This window comes from Cynocephalus volans, chromosome 11 (genome assembly GCF_027409185.1).
Source record: "Cynocephalus volans isolate mCynVol1 chromosome 11, mCynVol1.pri, whole genome shotgun sequence".
Classification (NCBI taxonomy): Eukaryota; Metazoa; Chordata; class Mammalia; order Dermoptera; family Cynocephalidae; genus Cynocephalus; species Cynocephalus volans.
Window position 1 is genome coordinate 71,043,719 of NC_084470.1, and position 12,257 is coordinate 71,055,975.

At 42.8% G+C, this 12,257-nt stretch overlaps 1 protein-coding gene across 1 annotated transcript in view; it reads left to right on the top strand.

The window, feature by feature from the left end:
- Positions 1-12,257, top strand: part of LOC134390120 (receptor-type tyrosine-protein phosphatase gamma-like) — a 228,059-nt gene that overhangs the window by 183,985 nt on the left and 31,817 nt on the right. The window contains exons 8-9 of the mRNA XM_063113408.1: positions 5,362-5,546; positions 8,538-8,646. Of these exons, the coding sequence (XP_062969478.1) occupies positions 5,362-5,546; positions 8,538-8,646 (294 nt within the window). The remainder of the gene's footprint in view (positions 1-5,361; positions 5,547-8,537; positions 8,647-12,257) is intronic.

Genomic DNA, 12,257 nt, shown 5'->3' on the forward strand with positions numbered 1-12,257 from the left:
GCAGAAATTCTCAGAGCTGGCAACGAGCATCATTCTAGATGCCTGTGAGAAGTAATCAGACTCTGGTGGGAACCTAATCAGGCCCCTGAGAAAGGAAAGGCTGATGGCAGGAGCATCTCACAGGGGATATTTGTTTAGAGAGCCAAGTGTGGCACCTCCCGCATGGTTAAAAGGCTTTAATTTTATGCAAAAGGGTGTTATCAAGAGGTCTGGCAGACTTCCTGTGTTAGGTGCAGTTTGCAATGGCATTGTCAGGGGAAGGAAAGGTGTGGGTATCAGGCCCTGCTAATGCCTCCGACAGTGCTCCTGGTGCTCATTTTAGACCAGTGGAAAACTCACCTGGCCTTGGGGGCCAGGTAATTGTGGGTGAAGTGGGCTGGGTAGAGGCAATGGGGAGTGGTGAGGACTATGGGGAAAAAGATGAGCACACATCCCCAGTTTAAAGTGAACAGTTGCTTTGCTGTTCCAGCTGACCACTGCCATGTGTGGATACATGCCCAATTTAAAAATCCAGATTTACATGTAAAATACACCTATTAAAAAAAAAACACACCACTTTAAAAAACACTGTGTGGACCCTATATCTTGTCCCTGTATGTACAATTGGGCCTGAGTCCCACAACTTTTTCTTTATCCACAGCACTCCTTGCAATCCTCACCCCAACCCTGTGAGGAAAATAATTGCCAGATCCTAGTCACCCATTTTACAGATGAGAACGTGAAGGTCCATATGGGTCCAACTCCAAAGCCCACATTCTTTTTATTATACCAGCTCTTCCAAACTGATTTATAAAACTCCATAGTGCTGCTTCATCTGTTTCATGTTTGGGCTTTTGAGGAAGGTGTTATGTGAAAGGATTTCCACCGTCTGAAAAGCAAGCAGAACTTTGGATGCACAAGGCACAATAGGGTGCTGCCTGCTTATTTGCATGAATTCTTTGAGGGACGCCTGGTCATCTTACCCCTCCCCCAGCTACCTGCTAACGCACACTAGGATTTTTGTTGTCACCATAGACTGAATGCTTTTTCTGATTAGCAAACATCCCCTTACAGAAGGTGTGAGTTAAAGACTGGGGACAAGATCCTCACACAAACTTGGCTCCTGAGGTGACCCTGGAAAAATTGTGTGGCACTGATTTTGTGGATGAGAACTTCATCAGTGGCCCTGACTGAAGAGCAAAATCCCTTCCCTCATTCCATCAGTGACACTTGAACCTCTGCCAAGGGACTTGTGATGAAGAGCTTCATCCCTGCCCTGGAGGTGGTCAGGTGGTGAGCACACAGCATGATGGGCGTGAGGAGGGAGGCAGAGGGGCTGTGGGGAGGACAGAGCGGCCCCATCGGCCGCACAGGGGAAGCGTGATGTTGAAGCTGGATCTTCAGGGAGGCTGGGTGGGGGCTGCCAAAGATGAGGAAGTGAGGAGGAAAATGGAAAGCCATGAGATGGAAACGGGGGAAGGGATCACGTTATATAGCAGCTGGGGGCCAGGGAAAGATTATGGATTTTCTTCCATGTTCAACCAACATGTCATTCATTCAGCAAATATTTATGAAGAGTTTACTATGTGCCAGTCACTGTTTTAATTGCAAAGATAATAGTTGAACAAGACAGAAACGGTCCCTGCTTCGTAGAGCTTACAATCTAGTTGGGGGAGAGGGGGACAGATTATTACAGATAATCAATGAAGTCAGTAATAGAACTCCATGTAGTAGTAAGTGCTAGGAAGAATCGAAGCTCTGAGGAGCGGGCCTGTCAGGCTGTGCTGAGGGGCAGAATTTGGTGCTAAGCATACAAATGCATTTAGTAAACGTGTTTCAAATAAAGGTTTGGCCTCCCTTTATCTTCTAGGTCTAGGATCAGCAAACTATTGATCCACTGGCCAAAATTCACTCACCACCACTTTTTATATAGCCATGAGCTAAGAATGACTTTATTTTTAAACAGTTGAAAAAAATGAAAAGAATATTGTGTGACACATGAAAATTACATGAAATTGAAATTTAGTGTTCATACATAAAGATTTATTGGAGTACAGCCACATTCATTGAAATGTTTTCATATATTATCTATGCTGATTTGTGCTTCAAAGGCAGAGTTTAATAGTTAGAATAGAGTCCATATAGCCTGCAAAACTGAAAATATTTACTATCTGGCCCTTTATAGGAAAACTTCGCCAACCTCTATTGTAGGTCCTCCTAGTACTCTACAAATGCCTCCTCCAAATCTAGCCCACTATGCCCAGAAAAACCCTCACTCTCCAGGGAGGTGGAGGTGGGGGGTGAGGTGGATGGAGAGCAGAAAAGGAGCTTCTGTTCAGAATACTCTTCCCATAAGCTGGGCAGGGGCTCCCTAGCCTGCAGGCCCCTGGCCTGGGCTCCTCTGGTGTGCAGTCTGGGACAAGCACAGATCTTTGGAGGCCCCTGAGTTACAGAATTCCCTTCCTGGCAGGTGATCTCACTGGAGTGGGACCAGACCTGCCTCCTTTTTGAGCTTAAGATTTTCTAGTACATTGAGACAGTGGGATTCAAAAACAATGACACCAAACTATATTTGTTGACAAGGATATATATCCATGACTTCTTGAGTAAAACACAAGAAAAATTCAGTTACAGTGCCATATGCACCCTTTTATTCCATTAATTATACATCAAATTGTGTGTATGTACTTTTACATGTGTATGAGAGAGAATCTGAATGTTGGATCTCCCAGTGTTTACAGTGGTTATCTCTGGGTATTGGGATCTGGGATGTTTTTTTTCCTCCTCACTTTCCTCTTTTTTGTACTACTTGGGTTTCTTTTTAAGAAAAACATTAATATGAATCACCTTAAATCTGCGCAGAAAAACTCAGTTATTTTAATTTCAAAAAATAAATAAGAATGGTTGCATCTGCATGTGGGTGATAGAATTATTTATGTGGTTATGATGTAGCTGTTAGAAAGAGATGCATCTCCATATAGCTCACCACTAATTGGAGCAGGGGAGTGAACAGCTTCAGAATAGGAAAGATAAATAAGAACATGGTGGGAGGTGAGAAAATATGTAACTGTTAGGAAATCTGACATGATCATCATTATGAGGTATAGAAGATTCCCAATATATAAATCTCCTTGCTTCCTTATTAGTATTTGGAAAGATGGGGGTATAGATCTTTTCCTGATTTTTTTACCCACTCCCCTCTATTCTGTCTTGAGAAACTATAAATTGGGGTATTTAAAAATAGTAAGTTGGCTCCACCTAGTGCCTGTGCCTTGTCATATCACCCTGGGTGCCTTCGGATTCTTTGATGTCCCTGCTCTGGTGGCACTTGTGCGGCAGGCAGCGCGATGCCTCCTGGGTTACTGCAGGGCAGTGGGAATGCTTCATTAATTTCTCCCTTCCTTGCTTTCTCAGTTGCACAAAGCAAACCTCTCTGACTGAACCGGAGTTGGGCCGTTGAGGAGCAAAAGGACGCTTCCCTGTCAAAACCAATCTCTGCTTTTATCCAGCAGCCAGGTCCTTAAAGCTGGGCCATGTTCCTCTGGCAGGAAAGCCATCCTGCTCCCCAGGGCTGCCTTGGGTTTCGGCTCTTGAGTAGGAAATAGGGGAGTCTGGCTCATGGTGGGCTCCTCAGAGATGCCAGTGGTCAGAAGCAAGCTGTGGTCCCCCGGCCATGCTCCTACACCCCAAACCAAGAGGTCCTCCTCACGACCTTTCCTCTCTCACACCCCTCCCCACTCAGCACATCACCAGTCCTCTTGGTTTTACCACCTGTTAGCTCTAGAACCGGCCATTCTTCTGCCTGTTGCCCCTCCCTGGTCTACCAGCAATTGGCTGTCTGTAGCACCTCCTAACAGGCTCCCTCCTCCACTCTCAGCCTCTCGGGGGCCTTCTACACTCAGCAGAAGCTCAAGGGATCTTTGTAAAGCACCAACCTGATTGTATCATTCTCCGTACAGATCTTTCCAGTGATTTCCGAGGACTCTGGGGATAAAGACCAGAATTTGCATCCGGCCTGCGAGGTCCCTCACTCCAGCAGCACCTGGCACCCTTGTCTGTGCCTTGCTCCATCCCCCCCAGGCCTTCCTCCTGTGGTCCCTGCACCTGCCCTCTCTTCTTCCCCAACTCCCACCTGGTTAATCTCCATGCATCTCTCAGCTCTTGGTTAGATGAAACTTCCTCAAGGGACCCCCCCGCCCCCGGGTCCCACAGCCCGTGTCAAATCCTTCTGTGATATGCTAGGAAAAGACTGCCTGCCTCTCTTCCCTTCCATCCATCCTGTCCTGGCATGTAAGATCAGCTCTGCATGTGTTGTTCTTTACTGACTCTCCATCTCCCCCTTAGACAAGTGATTCTCAGCCAAAGGCGATTGGCCCCCCAAGGGACATTTAGCAATATCTGGAGACATTTTTGGTTGTCACATCGGGGAGCAGGGCAAAGTGATGCTACTGGCATATAGGGTTGCTGCCACACAGTGCACAGGACAGTCCCGAAGAGCAGAGTCTGGTCTGGCACAAGAGCTCAATGGTGCTGAGGCTAGAAACCCTGCTGTAGACTGTGGTCCCCATGAAGAGAGAGTCCATGGTTCTGGGGGATGGACACCCCTAAGAAAGAACACATTCTCTCAACACTTTAATAGGGTTAGCCATAAATAAATTTAGATCCACCATGTCCCTTAGAACCTCCCAGCTTTAAGGAATAAAGAGATGACTTAGGCTGATCTTTCATTAAACCCCACATCAGGGTTATTACTCGGGGTAGTAATCCTCTTTTGTGTGCCTTTGCTCTGAAATTACTTATAGTTTCATTTTAGATTGTATTTATTAACACTCTGATCTGTTTACAATAAAATTTCATCTACAATTTTAGTTAATTGGGACACTCCACAAGTCAAATGGCCTGGCTTCTTCAAAAAGTTTGTCATGAGAAAAAGGCCGATGACTGTACTAGATTAAAAGAGGCTAAAGTGAGGTGAGGCGTGGCTGTAAACCATCTTTTGGAAACTGGGGAAATTTTAATATAGACAATGTATGAGATAATATTTTCAAATTAATGTCTAGTTTCATAGATATGACAATAGTATTACGGTTTTATTGGAGAATGTCCTAATTCTTAGAAGATGCAGGCCAGAGTATTTAGGGGGAAGCGTCAGAATGTCTGCAACTTGCTTTCAGTGTCTCAGCAGAAAAACAGGTGTGTACATAAAAAGGGAGGGAGATCAGATGTGGCAAAATGTTAACAGTAGGTGGATTTAAGTGAAGGAAGTATATGGATATTTCCCGTGCTACTCTTTGAACATTTCGAGATTGGGATCTTTAGGGGCACACGACTGAGTGGTGTGTTGTGCCGGAAGCCCACTGAGGTGGCCATGCATGTTTTCAGTCTGCAGCTCTCCACCCATCCACATGAAGGTGCAGCCTCTGAACCAGACGGCACTGCAGGTGTCCTGGAGCCAGCCAGAGACCATCTACCACCCCCCCATCATGAACTACATGATCTCCTACAGTTGGACCAAGAACGAAGATGAGAAGGAGAAGACGTTCACAAAGGACAGTGACAAAGACCTGGTGAGGCCCCTGTTCTGAGTTGGGGTGGCACCCTTGCAGTTATGAGAGGGGTCCCCTCTGTGCCCCTTTGTCAGGTACCACACGGCACACTTCCTTGGTGTCATCCCAACCTATTGCTGCCTGGTGAGTGTGGGCACTGCCATGGGCTGTGCTACTCTGCAGTGGCCACCAGAGTGGACAACGGGTGGAGCCTGCCTGGGCTCCATCCTGGCCTCACACTTGCCAGCTACGAGACCAGGAAGAACTAGTGGCTTTCTTTGTATTGGACTCTTTGAAACTGACTGCTTTTTCTTTCAATATTGACAAAAGGAAGGCTCCATTAGGCCCTTTTCATCTGATACGGTTATTGTAAATGAGTTATGTAAATGTTTGACAGGTCATGGCACATAATCAGCACTATGTAAATATTAACTATAACTTTTATAATTATTCCTCCTTCTCCTCTTCCCCCACTACATCTACTACTACTAATATCACAACTGCCATCTGACTGTCCACGGTCCCCACCACTTCCTTTTGTCAGTTTCTTTCTGCCTTACCCATTCCCATTACCTGCTGGATTCCTGTGACCCTGTAACTTTTTACCTCTGTTCTCAGACACTATAATATCTGACCTCACTTAGAGCTACACATGCCCAATTCAACTTCTCCTTTTAAAATTTACATATATATTTAGTGTCCCAACACCCAACAAGGCCCTTCAGAAGAAATGTTTGTAGAAGCCTTCTTCTTCCGCTATAAACGCAAACTCTCCAACAAGCACTAATCTTTAAGTCTTTGCATAGAAACTCAAAGTGACACATTTGGGTTTGAAAGCCTTGCATTTATTGTTAATCAAAGGAAGGCTGTGGAATAATGAAACCCATAATTGTATATGCACATGAAAAATGCAGTAGCACAGAGTGGGATTCTTAATGACTATTATCACTTTTTTTTCTCTCAATACAGAGTCCTCAGGGCCCATTCAATCAGTTGTAGAATAATACTTTTCGTATTCCTTTAGATGAAGATTCTTTTACTTCATTTCCATTTATATTTTCAGTTTCCCCACTAGACATTGTTATCTGGGTCACATTAGGGAATGATGAGGTTCATGAAATCAGAGAGGAATCTATTGAAAGGCACCCAAGGTTATGATATAGTTTAACCTTCCTCTTGTCATAACTGGAAGTCCATAAGGGGTATTTCTCTTTGTGAAGTAAGGATAGCTTGCATTAATCAGCAGAAACTATCTAGGTGCTTTATGCAGTTTCTTATTCTAAGTGGAAAATAATTAAACATGCAAAGATGAATAGATACCAGCTTGGAGTGAATTCTAATAAATCTCTGTATAGATGGAGTGAAGACTTTGCTCTGAACAGGAGATGGGGTCAGAGGTTTAGAGAATGAGGCATAAATTAGTTTCAGAGAAAGAGATGTAGAGAAAAACATGCTTTGACAGCAAGTCCTTTTTTATAAGAATTTCTAGGGGTGGTTATTTTCTTTGGGGAGACACAAAATTAATTTTCTTAACTCTTCAACAAGTCAAAAGTGCTGACTTAATGGCAACAAAGCTATTCTCTAACTTATGGTTATTCTGGCGCAGAAGCCTTAAAGTACTACTTAACATTTGTGCAGCATTTTCTGGTTAATGTCCCTCTTCCACATCCTCACCACAATCTGTGGGGCAGGTGTTATTACTCACCTTTTCCAAAAGAGATAAATGAGGCTTAAAGTTAAATAACACGATCCTAACCTGCTGCTCTCACCAGGAAGCCGTTTTCGAGGCATTGGCAGTAGGTGTGGCCACAGTAACATTTTAATACCAGTTCAGAGATTTTCAATAGCTACATTGGGAAAACCCACTCAGTGGTTAAGCTCACAGAGCTGCTTTCTATACTTGCCCAGAATACACGTTTCGATGATAAGGCATCTCATCCATTAGGAAGAGTCTTTGAAAATAAGTTGCTTTTGTTGTTTGTTTCTCCAGGGCAAGTACTGCTTGCTTTTTAGGTATTTTCATTTTCTCATTTTTATTGACTGTTGGAATGAAACTTTGAAGAATGGGGACCTGGATTTGCCTGGTATGTTTGACCAGGGGTTGGCAAACTTTCTCTAAAAAGGGCCGGGTGGCAAATATTTTAGGCTTTACAGGTCACACAGTCTGTGTTGTAACTATTCAATTCTGTCATTGTAGGGTAAAAGCAGCCACTAACAGTATGTAAATAAATGGCTGTGGCTATGTGCCAATAAAACTTTATTTACAGAAACAGACAATGGGCCAGATTATGCCTGTGGGCCATAGGTTTCCAACCCCTGTGTTAGACTAGTGGCATTCTTTCTGTGGCTTGGTATGTGGTCTACCTATGGACAAGCTTTGCCTGGCCTATGTTTTATAGTTCTCACAAGAACCTGTGAGGTCACTATTCCTCTCCCTGTTTTACAGTCGAAGGTAACAGAAGCTAAAAGACATTGAGCACCTGGCTGAGAGTCACACAGCAGGTGTATAGTATGACAAGGCTAGATCTCATGTCATCTGACCCCCTAGCCTGTGTCATGCCCCATATTATTTATAGTCAAGATACAAGGAGGCCTTTAAACTGCAAAGAAACAGACACACAGAGATTTTTTTGATGAAGTTCTAAACTCTGCATGGCTCTGGAGACTCAGTATGCTTGATAGTTTTGGAGGCCATCTAGGATAAATAATTATAGTTTATAAGGTACAGTAATTATGCCATAAGTCCAGGCCTTGTGAGTATAAAGAGGGCTAAAGACACATTCCAAGCCACAGTCAAGAATGATGTTATTTTATCCTGCACATGCCAGTATTGAAAACAGATTCCCAGGCAAAGTCATTTCTGAACAGTGTATCCTTCCAAATGAGCTTTTGGTTGGTAGGGAAACATCATGTTTGCCAGGCTTTGCCGGGGTACCCAGGTTAGGCTTTAGAATGTAAGGTGTGCACTGGCAATCACAACCAACTCATGGTGTTGTCTTTCTTCCCCTACAGAAAGCCACCATTAGCCATGTCTCACCCGATAGCCTTTACCTGTTCCGAGTCCAGGCCGTGTGTCGGAACGACATGCGCAGCGACTTCAGCCAGACAATGCTCTTTCAAGGTGAGGCTATCTCCCTTTTCCTCTCACCTGGAGTGCCCTGAACTTTCTCTTTATGCTTGGTCTTTTTTCCTGTGCAGGTGCTTGGGCAAAAGAAAACAAGCCTGGCCTAGGAATCAGCGTAGGGTTTTAAACCCCACCCAGAAAGGCCTAGTAATTTAGATGTGTCTTTTAGGTTGGAGGTTTCATAGGTCAGAAGAGGGGAGGAAAAGCCAAGCATTTTTTTGTTTGTTTGTTTGTTTTATTATTATTTTCTGACTGTGGGGAACCAAGTATTTGGACCTTTCTCCTACCTATTGTCTAGTGCCATGTCAGATCACAAAATCACCTCCAAGTTGTGTTTTCGAATGTTTTCTTTGGATTTCTACCATGATTCAGCTAGCTATTCTCTCAAGAACTGGAGTCCAAAACAGATACAGCTTCCCCTCCGGACTTGCAAGCCACACAAACAAACCCCTGCTTGTTTGTGAACTTTCTGAAGCTGCAGTTTCCCAATCCTAAAAGTGGTAATATTAATAGTACCAACCTCACAATCCTTGTAGAATGACATGGGGCGATGCATGTTAAGTAATTAGCATAGTGCTGATTATTGGTATTATGTATAAACACCCTCTCAGTATTAAGTTTCATGTAAAAAATAATACGGTGAACCCATTGTAAGAAGCCTTTTTGCCTAGGTTCCTTCCAAGAATCCCTTCTAGCTTGAAAATTTTGCATGTAGTATTTAAATATTCTTTGCTAATGTTCACATTGATCTCATCCTTCCATTTAAACTAACTGAAATGAGCATAGCTTGCATTTTCGTGTAAATAAATCATGCCCACGGTGTCTAACTGGACCCTGAATATATTGGTCCCTTTTGCTGTGTTGAGTTAGGACTACAGGCCAAGACCAGATCTGTGCTGGCTAAGGAGAGAGAAAGAAGGGGAATCCAGACTGGGAGCTTGCTGAGGCTGGGGCCCTGGAACTTTGGAAACATAAATCATGATTTAAGCTTCCCATGTGCTCTGACCAAGAATCTGGAATCTGCAGAACTGCCTTTCCTGATTAATAGTCCCCTGAGCTCTCTGGCTTCTTCGTGGACTTTGAAAAATTAAATGTTTGTAATATAATGTAATTCAAAAAGGCCCTGTCAGCTATAAGTTCAAAGCACAGAATATTTTAAATGTCTGATCACAGTGACTTGTTGAAAATGGCCAGTGTCTCTTTTGTCTACACACTTGCTTTGCTCAAAGGTGGACATGAATTTAATTGTTATATATATATTGTTGTTTATCACTATATGTTGATGAAGGGGCAGGATGCTTTATTTACACCTCCCCACAATAGCTTTAGCATCTTCCCTACAACATCCAAGCAGCCAGCGTGAAAAACTGAATCTTAACCAAGGTAAGCTAGCTTACCTTTGCTGGTGAGCCAGGTAGGAGTTTATGAGCAGAAAAGGGCAATATACAAATTTGGTCGATTATTAGGACTTCTGTTTTAAAAGGGAAAGAAAAAAGGTTAGAGAATTTGGTTTGGGAGCAGGAGAAGCCACATTGGAATATTTGCCTTATTATAATAAATATAACGATATTTATGTCCTATGTAACATAACAATAAATACGTTATATTTGCCTTCCTGTGATAAATGTAATAATAATAATAGCAAGCAATATTTGCAGAGTGGCTCACAGCTACAGAGCGTTTTCACATAGATTATTTCATCTGAGCCTCACTTTGTGGCAGCTTGAAATGTAGATGTTATTTTACAAATGGGGAAATAGTGTTCAGAGTGCAAGGAACTTGAGAAAAATCACTCAGCTACTAAGGCAGAGTTTGGTTTTCTTATTCCAAAGCCCAGTCATTTATACACAGCAATGGACCACCCCAAACAGTAATCACTCAACACCCCAAGTCTTCAACAGAAGGATAAAAAGATTGATGTCTAAGTGTTCAGAGCTTTTTGGCAATTCTCAACAGTCATGGAAAATGGGAGCTCATGCACTTTTTCTTTGAACCATAGACCCATTAGACAGCCTGGCAAAGCCTACAGATCCTCTTTCAGAATGGTTTTAAATAAATAAGTAAAATACATAGGAAAGGAACCAACTATACTCAAATACAGTTGTCAAAATATGTTAAACAAATTTGGGAAGTAGTAATATGTGGCTTGTTTAAATGAAAATATCAAATGATGAAGTGGTCTGTTAGCTACAGTTTTTTTCTGAGTGGTGATGAATGTCAATGATATTCTGAAATAGCTACAACAATGATAAGGCAATATGAAAATATCTGTGATTTCAATTAGAGGCAAAGTTGTGGGTCCTGCATTGTGGCTGAGATCAGTTACCCAAATTCATAGTAAGAGCTTAGCGAGGACGCAGATGTCATTTTCTTCCCTGTCCCTTAATTCTATCAGGCCCATGGATGCCAGGTGAAGCACTCCTGATCTACAAGGTCCTGTAAAAATTTCCTAGTCACCAGGGCTATAACTGACCCCGTGGAGATTGTTCAAGACTAATGAAAAGCTGGCATGCTGATGGAGTGGCTGTTTAGTTTGTTGGCAGAAATTAGAGCCCTTTTTAAAGGGCAGCTAAAGCAGGTCTCCTGGGAACCTTTTTTCTGTCTCAACGACAGGAGGTGTGTACACCTGTCTGAGGCAGTGAAGTATTGATCCCTGAGCAAGTCAGTGATTGCGGGAGGCTATATTTAGTCCTGGGTGAGACCCATGCTCTTTGCTTCTGGGGCTGCCTTATTTGACCTGGAATCTAAATGGTTGTATTGACTTTTACATTGGCCTGTTCTCCACATTTGTCCCTTCCCACTCTTCACTTTCCAATTATGCAAAATGTATATCCTTAGGTCAGGGGTTGCAAACTCAGGTGCCCATAGGGCCAGAGAGGGGATCTGTACATATGAGGGAAAGTGGAGACCATGTGTGCACCTAAAGGGGGTGACAGACACTCAGGCCCAGCCGAATGTCACCCTACAGGAAGATGAGCCCCATTTTGCCAATACTGTAATTTTTCAGATAAGCAGGAAATTGAGATTTTTAGATGCAGGTATTGTTTACAATGCTGGTACCAAATTCAGTTTTTACCAAAAACTTGCAGGATAAACAAAAACGTGTAGGTCACTTGCCATTTCTGGTGTAGATAAAAACCACATCAGGTACAAGTGGTATTTACTTTGGTAATTAGCATTTTTTGCTAATTTTTCAGTGCCATTTTCTGTTTATGTAGCACTACTGTTTTTTAAAATAAGCACAAAGAAGCAGTTTGATACAGTTTATTTTTTAAAAGTTACATTGTTTAGCATGATTCCCAATAGCCAAAAGGTAGAAGCAACCCAAGTATCCTTTGACAGACAGATAAACAAAATGTGGAGAACATATAGTGGAATATTATTCAGCCTTAGAAAGGAAAGAAATTCTGACACATGCTTCAGTATAGGTGTACCTTGTGGACAGTATGCTAAGTGAAACAAGCCAGTCACAAAATGTATGATTCCACCTGTATGAGGTATCTACAGTGGTAAATTCATAGAAATAGAAAGTAGAATGGTGGTTACTAGAGTATGGGTGAGAGGCAAATGAGGAGTTGTTTAATGGGTATAGAGTTTCAGTTTTGCAA